The 21,493-nt window shown below is 41.6% G+C and overlaps 1 protein-coding gene across 1 annotated transcript in view; it reads left to right on the top strand.

The window, feature by feature from the left end:
* Nucleotides 1-21,493, top strand: part of LOC125456902 (cilia- and flagella-associated protein 47-like) — a 478,989-nt gene that overhangs the window by 142,528 nt on the left and 314,968 nt on the right. The window contains exons 39-41 of the mRNA XM_048540417.2: nucleotides 4,785-4,935; nucleotides 5,710-5,798; nucleotides 11,585-11,698. Coding sequence (XP_048396374.2) covers nucleotides 4,785-4,935; nucleotides 5,710-5,798; nucleotides 11,585-11,698 — 354 coding nt within the window. The remainder of the gene's footprint in view (nucleotides 1-4,784; nucleotides 4,936-5,709; nucleotides 5,799-11,584; nucleotides 11,699-21,493) is intronic.

Genomic DNA, 21,493 nt, shown 5'->3' with positions numbered 1-21,493 from the left:
TCAGGAGCACAAAAGCTGATGTTTTGGGCCTAGACCTTCATCAGAAAAGACCCTTTTCTGAAGTAGGGTCTAGGCCCGAAACGTCAGCTTTAGTGCTCCTAAGATGCTGCTTGGCCTGCTGTGTTCATTCAGCTCCACACTTTCTTATCAAGTAAAGGTTGACTGCCTGAGAGTGAGGGCCCAGGTGGCAGGCTGAGATGCCAAGGTGATCTTGCAGGTCTTTCCTGTTTGCCATCGTGCAGCGAACCCAAGAGGTTCTCCTGCCACCGGCCACCCCCAACACTCATGCTTTTTGTTGTAACTTTTTGCTTAAGAGAGGGGGAGGCGGACCGAAGATGGAGAGTAAAGAAGATAGGTAGAAAGGAGAGTACAAGTGGGGAGGTAGGGAGGGGATAGGTCAGCCCAGGGAAGACGGACAGGTCAAGGAGGCAGGATGAGGTGGTAGGCAGGAAATGGAGGTGCGGCTTGAGGTGGGAGGAAGGGATGGGTGAGAGGAAGAACAGGTTAGGGAAGCGGAGACAGGCTGGGCTGGTTTTGGGATGCGGTGGGGGGAGGGGAAGAAACATGTTTCTTGAGATTCTTTGTTTTCTTTGTAAACTAGTATTGGCAGACTCATCATTACATTCCCAATATCATTTAAGGGTTGGCAATCAATGTTGGTCTTGCCGATGATACCCAGATTCCATGAATAAGTTGAAAAAAAGTCCAGCTTCATATTTAAAAGATCATCTGAAGATCATCAATTAAATACAAATCAGTGTCCTCCCAGTGGCTTCCTCTAATTTGGGAAACCAAGCGGAGGCTTGGTGACGGGTTTGCAGAACACCTCCGCTCGGTTCGCAACAAACAACTGCACCTCCCAGTCGCGAACCATTTTAACTCCCCCTCCCATTCCTCTGACGACATGTCCATCCTGGGCCTCCTGCAGTGCCACAATGATGTCACCTGAAGGTTGCAACAACAGCAACTTATATTCCGCTTGGGAACCCTGCAGCCCAATGGTATCAATGTGGACTTCACCAGCTTCAAAATCTCCCCTTCCCCCACCGCATCCCAAAACCAGCCCAGCCTGTCTCCGCTTTCCTAACCTGTTCTTCCTCTCACCCATCCCTTCCTCCCACCTCAAGCCGCACCTCCATTTCCTACCTACTACCTCATCCCGCCTCCTTGACCTGTCCATCTTCCCTGGACTGACCTATCCCCTCCCTACCTCCCCACCTATACTCTCCTCTCCACCTATCTTCTTTTCTCTCCATCTTTGGTCCGCCTCTCCCTTTCTCCCTATTTATTCCAGTTCCGTCTCCCCACACCCCTCTCTGATGAAGGATCTAGGCCCGACACGTCAGCTTTTGTGCTCCTGTGATGCTGCTTGGCCTGCTGTGTTCATCCAGCTCCACACATTTCTTTTGGTAGGATATTGTTTCTCTTAACAAAGCTGGATTTTTCTTCCTGACTGTTCTTTTGGTGATGTACCTAGATTTGTGCCACCTTAAACATTGTGGTTTCATATTAACTGCCTGATGAGGAAAAAAAGAAATCTTTGATATTGTGGGGAAAACCTTCACATCGCAAAGCAAAGTATGCAGTTGATCTCAGTCTTCCCAATGAAGAACTCTACTGTCTTGACAAACCCATGTACGTACTCTGATGCGTGCTTCTCTCAAGTGAGAAAGAACATAATATACTCCCCAGTCTTGACATATATAGAGCCTTAGTCATCTTTATTTTTGAAACAGTAACCAGACAACTGTTAGAAGTTAAAGATACGTCTTATTTCAATTTCAAGGATATGAATTCAAATAAATTCATGGCCATAGTTGCCTTGACAGTCAATGACGATGCTCTCCTTGTCTGTCTCTGGTGCGACTGGTCTATTCGTAAGAGGTTAACATGGCACACACAGTGTCACTGTTGGAAGTAAGAGAAATACTCCCTGATGACCCCCGGGGTGGATAAGGCTTTAAGCTACAAAACAGAAACCATTCAGCCCCTTGAGCAAACACTGCTATTCATGAAGACTATTGCTGATCTGTTTGTGCTTTGAACTCCACATTCTCATTAACCTCTATAACCTTTGATTTCTTTGTCTAAAAAGCATATTGTTACAACATTTTAAAAGGCATCTGAATGGGTATATGAAAAGGAAAACTTGGGAGGGATATGTACCAAATGCCGGCACATGGGACTAGATTAATGAAGGATATCCAATTGGCATGGATGAGTTGGACTGAAGGGCCTCTTTCCATGCTGTACACCTCTTTGACTCTAAGGACCTATCACCTCTGTTTTAAAAATACTCAACAACCCCACTTCTACCATCTTCTGAGGCAGAGAGTTCCCAAGTTGCACAACCCTCCGAGAGAAAAAAATTCTCCTCATCTGTCTCTGAGAGGGGTGACCCACAATTTTAATCTCTAGAATCATATGCTTCAGTCAAGTTTCCTGTCATTCCCCTGAACTCCAATAGAAACAAACTAAGACACTCCAGTCTTTCCTGTTAAGCTAGCCCACTCTTTCCACGTATCACTCGAACAAACCTTCTCTGAATGATCTCCTAATCATTTATAATTCGTAAATAAGGAGACCAAAATTACACAAAATTCAAGATGTGGTATTACTAGTGCTCCGTATTATTAAACATAACATCCTTACTTTATGCTCAATTCCTTTCATAATAACGTGTAACATAATTTCCAACTTGCTGTACATCTCGATTGACTTTTTGTGATTTAAACTCAAGAACACTTAAACCACTAAGCACCTTGGAGTTCTGCAATCTCTATTTAAATAAGACTATGCTTTATCAGTCTTCCTGTCAAAATGAGCAACTTCACATATTACCGCATTATGCTCCATCTACAAGATTTTTGCTTAATTGATATTCGTATCTTATGGAAACTCCTTATGTCTTCTTCACAACATACTTTCCAACTATCTTTGTGTCACCTGCTACCTTAGCAACAATGCCTTTGCTCCTTCCATCGAAGTAATTGAAGTCAATTGTAAAAATTTGAGGCTCCAACACAAGCTCCCGTGGGACCCGGATCATTCACATCCTGTCAATCAAACACAGATAAATTTATGCCTTCTGTCTGTTTCCTGCCGACTAGCCAATCTTTCAACTGTGCGAAAGAAGAAGGGTCACTGGACCTGAAACATTAACTCTGCTTTGTCTGCAGGGACACTGCCAGATGTCCTCAGTTTTTCCGTCAATTTCTTTTTTGTTTGTAACTATGCTAATGTGGTTTTATCTTCTACCATACTTTTTGATGTGCATCTTATCAAATGTCTCTCAAAACCCAAGTACAGTACCTCTGCATGCACCCCTTTACCCCAGCACCTTTTATTCCTTCAAAGGGGAAGAGTAGTAAGGGTCTGGAATGCACTGCCTGTGAGGGTAGTTGAGGTGGGCAATGTCACAACCTGTAAAAAAGTACTTAGAATGCTGTCTGGAAGCAGGCCATTTGGCCCATACCAATCCATTGAAAGCCACCCCATCCAGAACCACACCCCTACTGTATCCCCATAGCCCTTCATTTCTCATGGCCAATCCATCCAGCCTGCACATCTTTGTACTGTGGGAGGAAACTCATGCAGACACAGGGCAAACATACAAACTCCACATTGTCACCCAAGAGTGGAATTGAATCCAGGATCCTGGTTCTGTGAGGCAGGAGTGCTAACCACTGAGCCACTGTGCTGCTCCTGGATGGGACACTTGGAATGCCATTACATTCAAAACTGTGGCCCTAGTCTTGGAAGGGGTCTGGTGTGGATTTAATACATCTTTGGCAATTTGGAGTGGATGAGCTGAAGGGCCCCTATGGTACAGTGTTATTCAATGATAAGTCTAATAACTTGCTAAAACTAATTTCCTCTGCATGAAACCATTGCTGACTTTTCCTGATTATCACTTATTTTTCTAAGTGTGTGGCTATAACCTCTTTAATGATCAATTCAAACACCTACCCCATGATAGACATCAAATTAACTGCTGGATAGTTTCTCACTTGCTTCCTCCCTCAGGCTTTTCTTTGCTAATTTCAAGCCTGAAAGAACCTTTTAAAAATCTAGGGTATTTTGGAAAATTAACACCAACACCTTTGCTGTCTCATGAGCCACCTCAGTTCTGACTGTGCAATGCAATCCATCTGGACATGGAGAGCTTGCTGCGGATAACCCTTCTTCCCCTTCTCCTGCACCACCCATAGATTTCTTGATCACTGCCTGGCAACTCCTAGAATGCAGATTCACATCTCCTGACTACACAGAATTGCTTTGAATGTTTCAAAATGTAACTTTACCTGTTGAAACTTAGACATAGTAGAACAATCTCGAATAAAGTCAGCCCTGTATTTGGTTTCTTCAATCCAAACAAATGTCTCCAGGTTGGCCTAAACACCTAGGCTGTCCTATTTGCATATTTAAGGGACCCAACTGGCTCTAATTTCAACTACCGAGAAAGGCAGACAATTCTGATTATTTTCTGTTTTGACCAATACTTGAATTAGATCGCAATAGCACTCATAATGGCAGACCCATTGCAAGAGCATATTCCTGATATTTGAATAAAAATTGTGTGTGATGAAAACTAAAATTGAAATTGAGATAGAGTGCTTGAGAAGACTCAATCATATTGGCATTGTCTTCTGAGTAGTCTCCAGTGGCATGAGCTTTACCCAATATTGGCTATGTATTGAACATTTTGAATGTCCTCCCTGTGTTTTTCTGTGCATTATATTGATCCATTTGATTGGTGGACCCTCAACATTTCTTTTAAACAGGAGTCATGTTGATTTAAGTGTAGAATTCAAAAGTCGGTTCTTGAAGCCGGAAGAAGCTTTGCTAATTTTTGCATCAAGATTGGGGAAAGGAGTAGCAGCCACTACAACTACATTTTTACTGACCTCACGAATCAATGGCATTAATCCTACCGTGAGTGAACACTAATCTATCACTTTATCAATTTACTAGTACATCAACTTATGTGTATGCATTAATTTAAAAACATTTGGAGTTTTTTGACGAATCTCATTGTTCAGTTTAAATAACATTACTTTGCAAATTGAATGATGCTTTCTAACAATGTCACATTGTTAATATTTCATTTCATTCAGTGCACTTACTAGTAATCTAATTGTTTTGACTTAGCATGTGATTGGCCCACTCAGCATTTGTTTGATGACAGTGATAAGGACAGCTGAGGAGGAAGATTGCTTATATGATTCCTAGTAATTGCCTGACATTTTCAATTGCAGCGACTCCTATTGATTTTTCAACTGAGTTTGGGTGGGAAACTGTCCTTGGTAACTGCTGCTTTCTGTGCCATGACTATACTGAGGAATAGCATCTTGATGCATTTTGAAAATGCAACCGTTCAAACTTATTATTTTTACTTCTTACTTTTTTTCGTTTAATTCATATACTTTTGAGATTTTGAAAATACCTTGTTAGTAGCATAATGGGCCAACGTTATCACTGGTCATGTTAAAGAGAAATGCTTTTGTACCGTCCCCAACTCAAGTTTTGAGAAATGTCTTATTTGTGCACTGTTTATACTGATTTTGTTGAGCACAATATTTTCGTTTTGTCAATGTTTTGTATATAATTGTGCTGTTTGATTTGAGCTTTCTTCCTTCCAATTTTCGGGATACTTTTTTGTATATAATTGTGCTGTTTGAGTTGAGCTTTCTTCCTTCCAATTTTCAGGATACTTTTAAATGTGAATCTCCATGCTATCAGCAGAAAAGAATGCAGTTAAACATTTCCAACCCCTTAAATTTAAGGGGACTCTTCAGGTATGTCTGAATTGTTAAACATATGAACCTGTAAAGTAAAAGCCATCTGATAACATGATATTCTGTTGTGTAAGGTAAATACATTTTTGTACATGAATTTTTCCGTGCCAGGAATTTGTTGACAGTGAGAATTCAGTGCAGAGGGGAAAGGAAATGCTAATTTTACTTTTTACCTGCCTCCAATGGTTAGTGTTTTTCTTCTGCCTCCAAGCTCAGCTACTAGTTACTACTTAAGTAAATTAGTAACATAAACTAGATGCATAAATTAACAAAGAATAAATAATTCAATTAGAATAACTTGATAAGCCAATGAATAGAACCAATAATCAATTCAAATATCTTATCAAATAAATAGTTAGATAGGCAGTCAGAGAGAATATGTAGAAAGCTTTGTGATTCTGGGCAGCCATATCTATGATAAGCAACTGTACCTTGAGAAAGTCAGCTCAGACCTGGAGTTCAAGATGCAGATGTTGTTGGAATAAAGGAGCAGTCAAGCTACCTAGATTCTGTTCCAAGAGAACTTTCAAGTTGGTGAGTGGTGAGGGACAGGGAGGTACAACAGAGAGTCATGCAGTTATGAGGATCTAGAATGCAGTGATGGAAGAGTCACAGCCCTCAACAATGAACAACAGGTATGAGGTATTTGTTTCCTGTATGGATGAGAACAAAGATTTTAGGCTGGATGGTGAATCTGATCGTAAAACTACAATGCAGGAGGCCATTCATATGGGCAGAGTGAAAAGGAATGTGGCAGTGACAGGTAAAGGTGTAGTCATGGAAATGGTGTTCTCCAAAGCTGCGACCAAGAGGTTCAAACATTGTTACACTGTTTGGTGCAAAGAGTAAAGATACATCTTTTGCTCAAAATGGATTGGGAGTGGAAGGAACCTGTTGGCATGGCCCACGTAGGAACCAATGACACAGGTAGAACTAGCAATGATATTCTGGTGAGTTTGAAGTCTAAATTAACAGGCAGAACATTACAAGTTAATAATATCTGAATTTGTTACCAAAGCCATATTCAATTTAGCATTGCAATAAATAGATTAAAAGTTTAATTGTGTGGCTGGTGAAGTGACGTAGGAGGCAGGATTTCACTCAAAGAACCATTGACATCAGTACAGTTCCACTGGCAAAGTCACCACTTAAATTAAACTGGGTCCATTGTTCCAGTGAATCCAAGTACTACACCAGAGACGCGAGATGGAGTAATAAAGTAACAAGGGTTTGGGGCTGTGGGGAAGTGGTGCTGATGGGTCAGAACGTGACATGGAGACTATCAAAGGAAATCAGGCATTTGTGACTGAACAGATATCAGGGAGAATTAGAGCCACAACTGAAATCACATTATTGCTTGTCAAAATGACTGATTTCACAAAGCAACTTAAATCAATCAATAATATAAATAAATGCAATAGGAATGATTGAATAGCTATTGCAGAAATAAGGCTGCAAAGTTACCCAGGTTAGGTACTAAATATTAAAGGATGCTTAACTTTTCAAATAAATTGGCAACATGGAAAAAAGGAATGAGCAGCGTGGTAATCAATGATGGGAAGAAAATCAATGAAGAGCAAGTAACTTAGAAAATCAATCAGTCATTTCATTTGGATGGAGCTAGGAAACAGCAAAAGGCAGAAAACATTGATGAAAATCATTCTAAACCTCCTCACTATGGTTGCAATGCAGGGAAGAGTATAAATCAGGAAATTAGAAGATCAGGTAGTAAGTGTAATAAGCCAATACAGAACTTGTTGTTATTTAGTCTGGGGACACCAAATTTATAATAATAGTCTTGGGGCTGCATAAAAGGAATGATTTCAAGGTCAATACAATTGCTACATTTCTTGCTCTAACCCATGTCAGTAGGCTTGTGGCACCATAGCTTTGAACGGCAAACTGGCTCAGTAGATTGGGAAAGCATATGGGAAGGAAGCACTAAAATAATGAAGTCATAATTTGGAATAAATATACATATTTTATCGGTTAAAAACCCAACACTAATAATGGGTCAACCGTGGCTAATAAGAGTTGAAGCTGAGAAGGAGAAAACAAACTGGCCGAGTTGAAATAGTTGTGAAATGTATTTTGGGACCAGTTCAAAATAAATTGAACCTTTTGCTCTCTGGTTGGCTATATCCAATTGGTAACAGTTGGCACTGGTTACTGGCTGGCCATTTTGTGTGTACTGGATGAAAGTAGTTTTTCCTTGTTGCTGAGCAGTTGAATTTCCTAACTTAAAAACAGTTGGCACTGTTTGCTGGCCAGTTAACTATTACTAATCACTGGCCAGCTTTTCCCAGCTGAAAAAGAAGTAGCATGCCCCAGTTGAACTTAACTTATCAGAGAGGGAATTACAGGACTCACCACAAACAAACTAACGCCTCGTACATCAACATAGTGATGTGTGCAATCTAATAACTACTGAAGAAACTGAATGAGAGTCTGACTGCAGCGGCAAACTGCAAATCTTAACTTGGATAACAAATGAAATCATATGTTAATTAAAACATTAATGAATCCTATTAATAGATGCGTCCTTTAGAAAATTTATATATAACCTCATAGATCTATTCCTGTTTAAGTCCTGCACTTTATCAGAGACATAGTTTCCATCTTCGTCTTTTTTGTTGCATCCTCTACCCTTGGCCCTGAGTAGTTATGGATATAGCGCACTGGCGGGCAGGGAGAAGAAAAAGATATGAGGATCTTAGTTGAGTTTATACAGCAAAGCAGAAAGGTTGTTCTAACAAAATTACAGCATAATTTCAAAGCACAAATAAATGTGTTGCCTAAATAAACTACTCTAATTTATTCTGCACTATATACTTGTCCACAACATCTGAAAAAAAATGCAAGAGCATAAAAATTAGAGACAGCACATTATGGACGTGGAGAAACACAGCAGGCCAGGCAGCATCAGAGGAGCAGGAAAGTTACAGTTTTGGGTCAGGACCCTTCTTGAGAAATTTCTGAAAAAGGGTCCTGACAAAAAAGTCAATTTTCCTCCTCTGATGTTACCTAGCCTGCTGTGTTCCTCTAGCTCCATACTGTTTTGTCTCTGACTCCAGCATTTGCAGCTCTTCTTCTCTCTTGTTTAGTCAGCACACAAATTAGTTCCTTCACTGCCCAGTGACTACATACCTGCAGGATTTAGTGGAAATTTGACTCTAATTTTCTGTCTCTTTGTCTCTCTGTCTGTCCATCCCTTTTCCTACTTTTTTCCCCTGTCTCTCTCTCTCCCCTCTATCTATCTTTCTTTCTGTCTTTCTGACTCTGTCTCTCTCCCCACCTGCCCCAAACCCCATCACTGTCTTCCACTCTCCAACCATACTATTTGCCTCTTAGAAGTTTGTGATTTCAATCTAACTGTCCCTGCTGAATGCCATTTTCAAAGGTTAATCAGCTCAATGTGTCACTTATACTGATCGATCAACACACAACTGAAGTGGTTAATCTAATTTTAAGATGGGGAGAAGTTTCAAGAATAGGCATTGAAAACACAGTGACCCATTGAGGTTCCCCACATTAGGGGCTATTCTAGGTAGGTTCTCACTGAGGGTCAGGATTATGCTTATGACCATCTGTTTAACTTCAGGGAGAAGTATGTCATGACTGGTCACAGCTGATAGTATGATGTGTGGAATGACTTGTAGTTGGATTTCCCAGTTGTTCCTAAAATATATCTCCTTTCCCAGTTAGATACAGCTGCAGCCTTGAACTAGTTCCAAATATATTTTCTTATGGAAGACAGTATTAAATGAAAGGAACAGACTTACAATATCTCCAAAAAGGAAAGTCAACAAGATTGACAGGATTTTGGAATTCAGCAACGAGGTTGATAAGGGAATCAAAGTAGGCAGGCTGTAACTAGCAGGATAACTCCAAGATCAGTATTTGAGCTTGGAATTTTTAAATCTATATTAATGACTTAGATGAGGCAAGTGTGTGTGACATTTCCAAGTTTGATAATACAAAGTTAGACATGAAAGTAAGAAGTGAGTAGGATACAGGAAGACTGCAGAAGGATAATGACAGATTGGGTACATAGGCAAGAGTGTAACAAATGGAATTACAGTTTGAAGTGTGAAAGGATGCATCCAATTATTTTGTGGGCTAACTAATAAAGCAGTGAGAGACTGGAAAATATTGGCATTTGGAGGAGTCTAGATGTCCTTACACAATGAATCACATTTAAGTTAGCATGCAGGTACAACTACAATTAGAAAGGCAGAAAGTATGTCAGTTTTTCTCACAACAAATGGAGAGTAAGGAAGTATTACAACAATTAGACAGGAAACTAGTAAGGCTACACCTGAAGTAGACTATTCGAAGAACTTGGGTCTTCTTTGAAGAAAGGATGTAATTGAGCTTGAGGGGAGACAACCTGATTGTACGATAGCTGATTCCAGAGATGATCATTAGCCAACGAGGAGAGATTGAGAAATTTAGATCGATACTCCTTGAAGTTTAGAAGAATAAGAGGTAATTCTACTGAAACTTAAAATTCTTAAGAGATTTTCAGGATAGATGCCAACAGAATATTTCTGTAGGCTCGTGAATCGAGAAAACAAAGTTCCAGTCTTAGAATACAGATTTGGTCATTTAGGGTTGAAATGAGGAGAAGTTTTTGTCTGTGAACCTTTGGAAGTCTCTACCTCAAAGAACTGTAGATGCTCATTCACTGAATACATTTAAGACAGAAATTCATTGAATTTTATGTACAAACAGAATTATGGTATATAGGGATAATGCAGGAAGGTGGAGTTGAGGTAAGGTTGATGGTCAGCCATGACCTGGTAAATAACAGCAGGCTCAAAAGGTCAAATCATCCATTGCTGCTATTCCCCTTTCTTGTGTTCTTATGTAAAACTGCCATTTTGCTCCATGCCATGTAGGTGTGCATATGTTTACATGAAGACTTGATATACTTTATAAATCTTTTTCACAGTGGAAATTGTCTAAGCATTATTGAAGAATAAAATTGTGATACTTGTATCAAAAGTGAATATGTTTTCAAATTGATCTGCTTATTCAGACAAAACTAATTAATCATCTATAACATTATTACATTTGTGCCATTTTGTATCCATCAATGTCAATGAGACAAACCAAGGCACCTTTCTCTGTGTATAGAGTTTATTAGCTACTCAGTCATACAGCTCATTCCATACATTTGTCCCACTCATCCCCCTTTTCATACTACACAGACAATTAATTAATCTATTAACGTCAATCATCCACTCAACTACTTGGTATGTGGTCAGCAGATGTCTATTTGAAGACTCTGATGTATGTGGACAGTCATTGGTGTTAAATATAACCTGCTAAATACATGGTGATTAATTACAAGAAATTATTCTTTTTCTAACTAGGGGAGAAATATCAGAAAAGAAATTGAACTATTATATACTTTAGCAAATTGCTTGCATCAAGCATTTTTACAAAAATGTCCTAATAATAAGCCATATTTGCTTACCTGCAGCAGGTAGATTTTAAGAGTGCAATAATACAGCTTGCAAAGCAGGTAATGAAGTTAACTTTCTTTAGGAATTTTATTCATCTTCCACACTACCTGCAGCAGAAGAGCCAGAGGAATCCTGGATCAATGGCCTGGGCATCAAAGTTTCTGCAGCTTCTCTGCAAAAGTTACTGCAGATGAACAGAAGAGCCTCCAAATTCACTTACAATATCTTTTGAGTTCAATCTTTTGTTTCAGGTTTTGAAATATTACTGAGATAGTCGTGAATATTTTACACAAATAGTACTGTTTTCCCTTCTAGGGTAATACTGCTGGAAACCCAGATCAGCCTTTTTAAGACTGAGGATATTGCATGCATTACAGCCTTATTTGATAAAGTGAAGATGCAAAATCAAAAGTCTAAAGTAACATTTAGGTAAGTTTTAAACTAAATTAGATTGATTAAGTAATTTATTTTCTTGTCCAATTAATTGCTTGTTCAGTTGCTTTTCAATTGATGACAATGTAACTGGAAAGTCAACAGTTGAATTTCATTCTGTACTTAATAATGCTTTCAAATCATTGCCTCACAAGGATTAAATAGAGTGTGTATTACAATCATAATCATAACAATTAAGCGCTGGAGCCTTGCAAATGCCTTTGGAGTTTCTTGAAATGAGGTAATTTAGCCAATTGTGGTACATTTACAAATACTATGGATGAAATCTTGAATTGGAGTAATATAAGGATAAAGGAAGTGCTTCCCTCTTCTGTAAGGTTCACTATTATGAGGAAATGAATTTACTTCCTGATGACTGTGCCTTCAATTTTGGAAATTTTTCAAAAAATTATTCTTGGATATGTGTGTCATGGCATGACTGGCTTTTCTCGTCCATCCCTAGATGTCATTTTGTTTGAGCCAAGGATTATGAATTATACAGAATACACTTACAAATTGTAAACCTGGTTTAGCATTCTGTTGAAAAGGCAAGTGTAGTGGATGCTGAAAGTCTGAAAAAAGACAAGAAATATTGGAAATACTCAGCAAGTCAAACAACATATGTGGAGACAAACAGAAGTAAATTTTCAAGACAATAACCTTTCATCAGAACGTATCTGACATTTAATATTCTATTGCTTTACTTGACTTACTTTTGAGATCGAAAAGGGATTTTGCAGAACTTGAGCCAATGATATTTTCATTTTTCAAGAAACTGACCAAATTGGAAGACAGCATGGATTTAATAATCTATAAAGGATATGTGGTCAGTGAGAGTCTTGCATTCTTCAGATGTGACATAGCATGTGGCATTCGTTCTAGAGACTTCAAAGAGCACTTGCATTTCAAAGGTTTGGAGAGCTTTCAGGAGTTTGTCACTGTGAAGTGAAAACTTTTCCATGTTGCCTGATTTGTAGAGATGAGAAATCTGACAGTTTGTTGATTGTTTTCTGTCCCATGATGCTGATAGATGCTAAATATCAATGTAGGCACTTACATTGTCACCAGCATACATAGCGGCCTGAAAGAGAGCCCAACGTATATCTATCTCATCTACATCTACATTGCTGACATTTTCTCTCTCTTTCTTTTGGTGCCATGTGCATGGGGCATCACTCTGATGGTATTGATTTTTGTTCTTGAGTTCACTGATTATTGATGATTGCAAATAAAATGTTTGCGTATTCCATCAACTTTACCAACAACAATATGTACTGTTTGTTGTGGGAAAGAACCGCCATAGTGGAAAAGTGCTTTGCACAAGTCTCATTCAGATTCTTTTCAGGTGTCACAGAGATCTATAGTTCAACCAAAGGCCCTTTGGCCCATGTATCCAGGCCAGTCCAAAACAATAATCTAATTATTCTAATCGCATAGCCTTGTGTCACTTGACATTGCAAGTGCACATCTAGTGCACATGAACACGAATATTTAGAGTTTGCTTGTGACTGTTCTCTACTTTAGAACCTTTGGACTCAAAATGGCACCGTGGCAGACTCTCACAATTCTGCTTTCTGTCTTTCTGGCACAGTTGACTTGAGAAGCAGCCTTCAATTATTGTTGTTTTGATTTCCCATTTGACATGTTGGATAAATAGCCAAGGACCTTTTCCAAGTTTAGGGGAGTTTAAAAGTAGAGGACATAGGTTTAAAATGAGAGAGGCAAGATTTAAAACAGGACATGAAGGATAACCTTTTCATGCAGAGATTAGTACATGTATAGAACAAGCTGCTAGAAGAGGTGGTGGAAGCTGGTACAATTACAACATTTAAAACGCATCTGGGCGGGTACATGAAAAGGAAAGATTTAGAGGGATATGGGCCAAATGTTGACCAATGGCACTTGGTTAGATTGGGATATCTGGTCAGCATGGATGAGTTGGACCAAAGTGTCAGTTTGTGTGCTGTATGACTCGATATTCAACATCACTGAAGTCACATTTGGTTGCTTGTTGCCAAATCACATGCATTATTGATCATTTGCTTCTTGCTTAGTCTGTTGAATGAGAGTTCATTTGCTGAGTTTAGTTTTCTTGGGTATAAAATAATTATTTGTGCACTTTTTGTTGTATTCCTGCAGGCAGAAGTGTCTCAAAATATCTTCTGATTTTTTTCATGTCCTCAGTGAACTCAGAGGGTGGCACGTTGGCTCAGTGGTTAGCACTGCAGCCTCACAGCACCAGGGACCTGGGTTCAATTCCAGCCTTGAGTTTGCTGCACATTCTCCCCGTATCTGTGCAGGTTTCCTCCAGGTCCTCCATTTTTCTTCCACAGTCCAAAGACGTGCAGGTTAGGAGGATTAGCCATGCTAAATTGCCCATTGTGTTCAGGGGTGTGTGGGCTATAGGGGGTGGGTCTGGGTGGCATGCTTCAAGGGGCAGTGTGGGCTTGTTTGGGCTGTAGGGCCTGTTTCCACACTGTAGGGAATCTAATCTAAAGGTTGAACTGTCTTTAGTTATCTGTGATTGCAAAATCTGCCATTGTACTTTTAAAATTTTTCAGTCACTTCTGTTAATGTGGGAATACAGATGATGATTTTGAATGCTCATTGAATTCTGGCAGATTTGTCCAGACAAAACGTCCTGATCAGTTGTGCAGCAATAGTGCCTGTTCAAAGATCTAGCATTAAGTTCCGTTCAAAGAAAATTTTCCCTATTGATCTGAGATTATTTTTCTTTCTTCGGAGGTTATTTTGGTGAGAACAGAGTGTGTACATCCTGCAGGCCATTTTGTTGCTTATCCCGAGCTACAGCACCTCGTGTGTCTGACACCAGGGTACACTTGAATTTTGTTCCCGCTCTAAAATACAAATTTCTGAAGGCTTGATACCAGGTAGCATAGTTTCCTATTTGTCAGCTTCTTCACTGTCATTGTGAAGTTTCAATAAAGAAACAAAATGATTTAGCAAGGAGTCAAACTGCTGAATGTACTATTCAAACATGGATTTCTTTATTCTAATTCTAGTCTCCACCTGCTGGTACACCTGTAAATAAAAGCCTTAAGTGGAGAAAATCCAATTTTCAATGCACAGCAATTGGAATAGAATTTGGTTCTGCAGAATTTAATTATTTAAGTCAATTAATTCCTATCTAGCTTGAGTGCTCGATGCACCAAAACAATGTCATTCACAAGGGGTGCTTCCTTCTCCTCCATGTCCTCATCTTCTCACTTGGAAGACTGCTCCCATTCACCCAACTCTTCTCCACCCAACATATCATCTGATTGGTGGCTGCAGAAGCACAAGGCACAGCACATCAGGATGATGTGCCCCACCCTGTCTGGAGTACGTTGCAGCAACTCCCCCCCACCCAGCCAGTTCAAGCAGTGGAACTGCATTTTCAACGGCCCCCATTATCTGCTGCACTATAACTTGGTCAAAGCTATGTTAGTAGCAGATTGAAAAAAAAGCACATACAAAAAAGCAAAGAGTAGTGGGAAACTAGTAGACTGGGAAATCTTTAAAGGCCAACAGAAAGCCACAAAAAATGTTATAAAGAAAAGTAAGATAGATTACGAGAGTAAACTAGCTCAGAATATAAAAACAGGCAGCAAAAGTTTCTATAATTATGTAAATCGTAAAAGAGTGGCGAAGGTAAACATTGGTCCTTTAGAGGATGAGAAGGCCAATTTAATAACTGGGAATGAGGAAATAGCCGAGACATTAAACAGTTATTTCGCGTCAGTCTTCATGGTGGAAGACACAAATGACATACCGAAAACTAATGGCAAGAAGGTTATAGTAGGTGAGGACAGAGAAACTATCATCATCGCTAAGGAGACAGTGCTGGGCAAGCAAATGGGACTAAGTGTAGACAAGTCTCCTGGCCCTGATGACTTGCATCCCAGGGCACTAAAAGATGTGATGGGGAAAGAGCAAATGCGCTGGTAATTATTTACCAAAATTCACTGGACTCTGGAGTAGTTCCTGCAGATTGGGAAACAGCCAATGTGACGCCACTGTTTAAAAAAAACAGGTGGACAAAAAGCAGATAATTATAGGCCTGTTAGCTTAACTTCGGTAGTGGGGAAAATGCTTCAATCTATCATTAAGGAAGAAATAGCAAGACATCAGGATATAAATTGTCCCATTGGGAACACCCAGCATGAGTTCATGAAGGGTGGGTCATGTTTAACTAATTTGGTGGAATTCTTTGAGGACATGACTTGCATGGTGGACAATGGGGAACCTGTGGATGTGGTGTATCTGGATTTCCAGAAGGCATTTGACAAAGTGCCACACCAAAGGCTGCTACGTAAGGTAAATTTGCTTAGTATTACAGGTAACAAAGTGTGGAGCTGGATGAACACAGCAGGCCAAGCAGCACCTTAGGAGCACAAAAGCTGACATTTCGGGCCTAGACTCTTCATCTAGGCCCGAACCGTCAGCTTTTGTGCTCCTAAGAGGTGGCTTGGCCTGCTGTGTTCATCCAGCTCCACACTTTGGTATCTCAGATTCTCCAGCATCTGCAGTTTCCATTATCTCTGATACAGTATTACAGGTAATGACTTGGCATGGATAGAGGATTGGTTGACTAGTGGAAAGCAAAGAGTAGGGGTAAATGATAATAAAATGTGAGGCTGGATGAACACAGCAGGCCAAGCAGCATCTCAGGAGCACAAAAGCTGACGTTTCGGGCCTAGACCCTTCATCAGAGAGGGGGATGGGGAGAGGGAACTGGAATAAATAGGGACAGAGGGGGAGGCGGACCGAAGATGGAGAGTAAAGAAGATAGGTGGAGAGAGTGTAGGTGGGGAGGTAGGGAGGGGATAGGTCAGTCCAGGGAAGACGGACATGTCAAGGAGGTGGGATGAAGTTAGTAGGTAGCTGGGGGTGCGGCTGGGGGTGCGGCTTGGGGTGGGAGGAAGGGATGGGTGAGAGGAAGAACCGGTTAGGGAGGCAGAGACAGGTTGGACTGGTTTTGGGATGCAGTGGGTGGGGGGGAAGAGCTGGGCTGGTTGTGTGGTGCAGTGGGGGGAGGGGACGAACTGGGCTGGTTTAGGGATGCAGTAGGGGAAGGGGAGTAGGGGTAAATGGGTGTTTTTCTGGTTGGCGGTGTGCCTCAGGGATCAGTGTTAGGACTACAATTGTTTACAATTTACATAGATGATTTGGATTTGGGGACTAAGTGTGGTGTGTAATTAAAAAGGCAAATGGAATTTAGTGTGCCATTGCTAGAGGGATGGAGTTTAAAAACAAGGAGGCTATGCTGCAGCTGTATAGGGTCCTGGTGAGGCCACACCTGGAGTACTGTGTGCAGTTTTGGTCTCCTTACTTGAGAAGAGATATTCTAGCACTGGAAGGGATGCAGAGGAGATTCACTCAGTTGATTCCAGAGTTGAGAGGCTTGGATTATGAGGACAGACTGAGTAGACTGGGATTAAACTAATTGGAATTCAGAAGAATGAGGGGAGATCTTGTAGAAACATCTAAGATTATGAAGGGAATAGATAAGGTGGAGGTAGGGAGGTTGTTTCCACTAGCAGGTGAAACTAGGACTAGACGGCATCGCCTTAAAATAAGGCAGATGTTGGATTGAGGTCAGGGGGAACTTCTTCATCCAAAGGGTTGTGAATCTGTGGAATTCCCTGCCCAGTGAAGCAGTTGAAGCTACCTCGCTGAACAATTCTAAGGCAAGGCTAGATAAATTTTGGCAGGGCAGGCTCGAGGTGCCAAATGGCCTACTCCTGCTCCTAGTTCTTATGTTCTAAAGCACAGGCAGCATTCTAGCTGTGCTTCGTTGTCAACTGATAGGTTGTGCAATGGTGTCATACGCCATGATTGGAGTGAAGGCATTGTCCTACAGTAAGCAGCCTTGTAATACCAATGCATGCTCAAATACAACAGGTACATAAGAGTCCTCTAGGATTCATGGCAGCTCCCAGGCTAGTGGGCACACACCTCCAGGAAGTAGAACCATTGATCATGGGTTACCTGATCATTAATGAATAGAATCTCTTTCTCTTGTTAAATTCCACAGCATTGTGATACGGTTCTCTCAGTGCCTTGTGCGTAGTTGATGACACCTTGCACCTGGTGAACCTAGTTCTGCCCCTAAATTCCAACCCTGGGCGATGGTCACTGTCCTGATGCATTTGGGAATTCATAACTACACAGGTCATCTATCACTTACTGGAAAGAGCTAGTTGCATACAAATTCAAAGCAGTTATTGTTTACACTGCCACTGGGGGAGAATGACCTCCCATTCCTGCAGCCCTCAGGCCTCACTCTGACAACCAACACAGTTCTGTCACAGTGCCCCTGGAACTACAGAGGCTGCATCAATACTGTGCCTTGCTCATCACCAAGAAATAGATGGGAGTGCAAAATACCTTGCCTCTGCTTTGTCCCTAATGCATCCGAAAGAGTCCTGCACCTATGATCGCCACCTGAGCTGGGTGCTCCTTGGCCTCACAGCAGAATGCAGCCTCTCCAGGCTCTATTGTTGTATCTGTTCTCCTGCCTTCACCCTTCTAGCAAGATATCCACTATGATCAAAATCCCATTGTAGGTGGATCCATGGCTCCTACTGATAAGGACTCTGTTTAAAACATAAGAAACAGAACAGGTTCTTAGCTCAGAGAAGGATCAGTGCTGACATACCTTCATACACACACTACTCCATATAATAAGACAAAAGCTATGTATGATATTCCCATCACTCTTGTGATAGTTACGTACTTGGTCACAATGCTGCACTAGCTGAGTGAGCAAACAAAGGGCAGTCTGTTGGGGATAACAAGGTGTGGAGCTGGATGAACACAGCAGGCCAAGCAGCATCTTAGGAGCAGTTCCATGTAGTCTGAAGCCTTCCCACATTGGTCACACATTAACTATGGCAATTCTTATTGCATGTAGCGGTGTCCATCACGTTACTCTCAGTGCAGGTGTTGTGGGAATTGTTTCCTTATCCCACTGTGCCATTGGAGGCATCACAAGTGCTCATTGTGGCCAGAATCCAGCTATTTTAAAGTGGATGGCGATAATGCCTGCTACATTGAGATCACTGAGTGCAATTTGCAAAGACCAATAATATGGTGGGCATTACCTGTGACCAATATTTCAACTCAAATCACCTTCGCATTGCAAGGATTTCACATGCGTGATGAAATGATTGCAAAAGTATGTAATTGATGCCTTCGCCCTCTCAATATCCTGCTTTCCAACAGAAATGGAGCTTGAGCTTTTTCCCATAAACCTGATGCCTTGGGCACTGACCCTGGCAATTTCTAGTTACAGGTTGCTTTAAGGAATGCCATTTTGCACCCCTTCCTCCACCAAGAGTCTCCACGTATCTTTTTACCAAGCCCATTTCTGCTCATTCCTCTATCATGTCGAACTCTGCCTCCAACTCTGCCTCTGGGGCAGCACGGTGGCACAGTGGTTAGCACTGCAGCCTCACAGCGCCAAGGACCTGGGTTCGATTCCCACCTCAGGCGTCTGTGTGGAGTTTGCACATTCTCCCTGTGTCTGCGTGGGTTTCCTCCGGGTCCTCCGGTTTCCTCCCACAGTCCAAAGATGTGCAGGCGAGGTGGATTAGTCATGCTAAATTGCCCGTAGTGTTCAGGGTTTTGGGGGGATGGGCCTGGATGGGATGCTTCAAAGGGCGGTGTGGACTTGTTGGGCCGAAGGGCCTGTTTCCACACTGTAGGGAATCTAATCAACATTTTACTTCGCTATGAGCCTTGAGCCCTGATGTTACACTTTAATAGAACATAGAACATAGAACAGTACAGCACAGAACAGACCCTTCAGCCCACAATGTTGTGCCGACCATTGATCCTCATGTATGCACCCTCAAATTTCTGTGACCATATGCATGTCCAGCAGTCTCTTAAATGACCCCAATGACCTTGCTTCCACAACTGCTGCTGGCAACGCATTCCATGCTCTCACAACTCTCTGTGTAAAGAACCTGCCTCTGACATCCCCTCTATACTTACCACCAACCAGCTTAAAACTATGACCCCTTGTGCTAGCCATTTCTGCCCTGGGAAATAGTCTCTGGCTATCAACTCTATCTATGCCTCTCATTATCTTGTATACCTCAATTAGGTCCCCTCTCCTCCTCCTTTTCGCCAATGAAAAAAGTCCGAGCTCAGTCAACCTCTCTTCATAAGATAAGTCCTCCAGTCCAGGCAGCATCCTGGTAAACCTCCTCTGAACCCTCTCCAAAGCATCCACATCTTTCCTATAATACGGCGACCAGAACTGGACGCAGTATTCCAAGTGCAGTCTAACCAAAGTTTTATAGAGCTGCAACAAGATCTCACGACTCTTAAACTCAGTCCCCCTGCTAATGAAAGCCAAAACACCATATGCTTTCTTAACAACCCTGTCCACTTGGGTGGCCATTTTAAGGGATCTATGTATCTGCACACCAAGATCCCACTGTTCCTCCACACTGCCAAGAATCCTATCCTTAATCCTGTACTCAGCTTTCAAATTCGACCTTCCAAAATGCATCACCTCGCATTTATCCAGGTTGAACTCCATCTGCCACCTCTCAGCCCATCTCTGCATCCTGTCAATGTCCCGCTGCAGCCTACAACAGCCCTCTATACTGTCAACGACACCTCCGACCTTTGTGTCGTCTGCAAACTTGCTGACCCATCCTTCAATCCCCTCATCCAAGTCATTAATAAAAATTACAAACAGTAGAGGCCCAAGGACAGAGCCCTGTGGAACCCCACTCACCACTGACTTCCAGGCAGAATATTTTCCTTCTACTACCACTCGCTGTCTTCTGTTGGCCAGCCAATTCTGTATCCAAGCAGCTAAGTTCCCCTGTATCCCATTCCTCCTGACCTTCTGAATGAGACTACCATGGGGAACCTTATAATGATGACCACTGTCTCTTGTACACTTCTTTTGTGGAAGCTACAGTGCTGGTTACTGTCAATAACCACCTCCACACAACCTTCCATTCTTTGGTGCTCTCTCCCCTTGGACCTTGACTCTCCCAGCCTTGAGTGACTCCCGTATTGCCATAGAACATCCCTCTGCCAACCCCATGCTCACCTATTCCACTTCCACCAATCAACATGATAACATGAATCGACTAACGCACAGCCCAGGCATGGAGTGCCCAGACTCCAGATTGCTGCACTTTTTGGTTTCCCAACCTGACAGTACGCGACTCACCCCACTGGTTTCAATGCCCCGACAGTATTGAACGTAACCTGTTCTCTTGGACTGTAGTTGGAAGTATTGTCTGACCATGACTGCCTGAAGTAGATTTCTGACCATGGCTTTGCCCCTGGACTGTGTGCAGACTCTGCTCCTGACTCATAGTTATGAGACCACCTAAGTGACAGCAATTTTCCCCCATTGACTTGACAGAAGGCTATCCCATTCATAATTTCAGACATAGCCATTCAGTTGAATAATCAAACAGTGCATTTGCTGTCCAGGCAGCTGACACAAGCTATAGGTTTGAGATTGACATCTCACTGAGGCATACCCACAGATGTCTGTCCCCGGACTCATCAGTGCTGACAAGGATGACAAGCAGTCTGACAAAACAGCAGTCCATACAGCAATACTGTGAGCATTTAGTAAAAACCGAAAGAACTACAGATGCTGTAAATCAGAAACAAAAACAGAAATTGCTGGAAAAGCTCAGCAGGTCTGGCAGCATCTGTGGAGAGAAATCAGATCTAACATTTTGGGTCCGGTGAACTGAGGAATTCTGGCAATTTCTGCTTTTGTTGCTGTGAGCATTTAGGCTCTGG

The sequence above is a fragment of the Stegostoma tigrinum genome, chromosome 12 (genome assembly GCF_030684315.1).
Source record: "Stegostoma tigrinum isolate sSteTig4 chromosome 12, sSteTig4.hap1, whole genome shotgun sequence".
In the NCBI taxonomy this organism is placed as follows: Eukaryota; Metazoa; Chordata; class Chondrichthyes; order Orectolobiformes; family Stegostomatidae; genus Stegostoma; species Stegostoma tigrinum.
The sequence above is the reverse complement of the archived record's forward strand: the minus strand, read 5'-3'. Positions and strand labels throughout refer to the sequence as shown.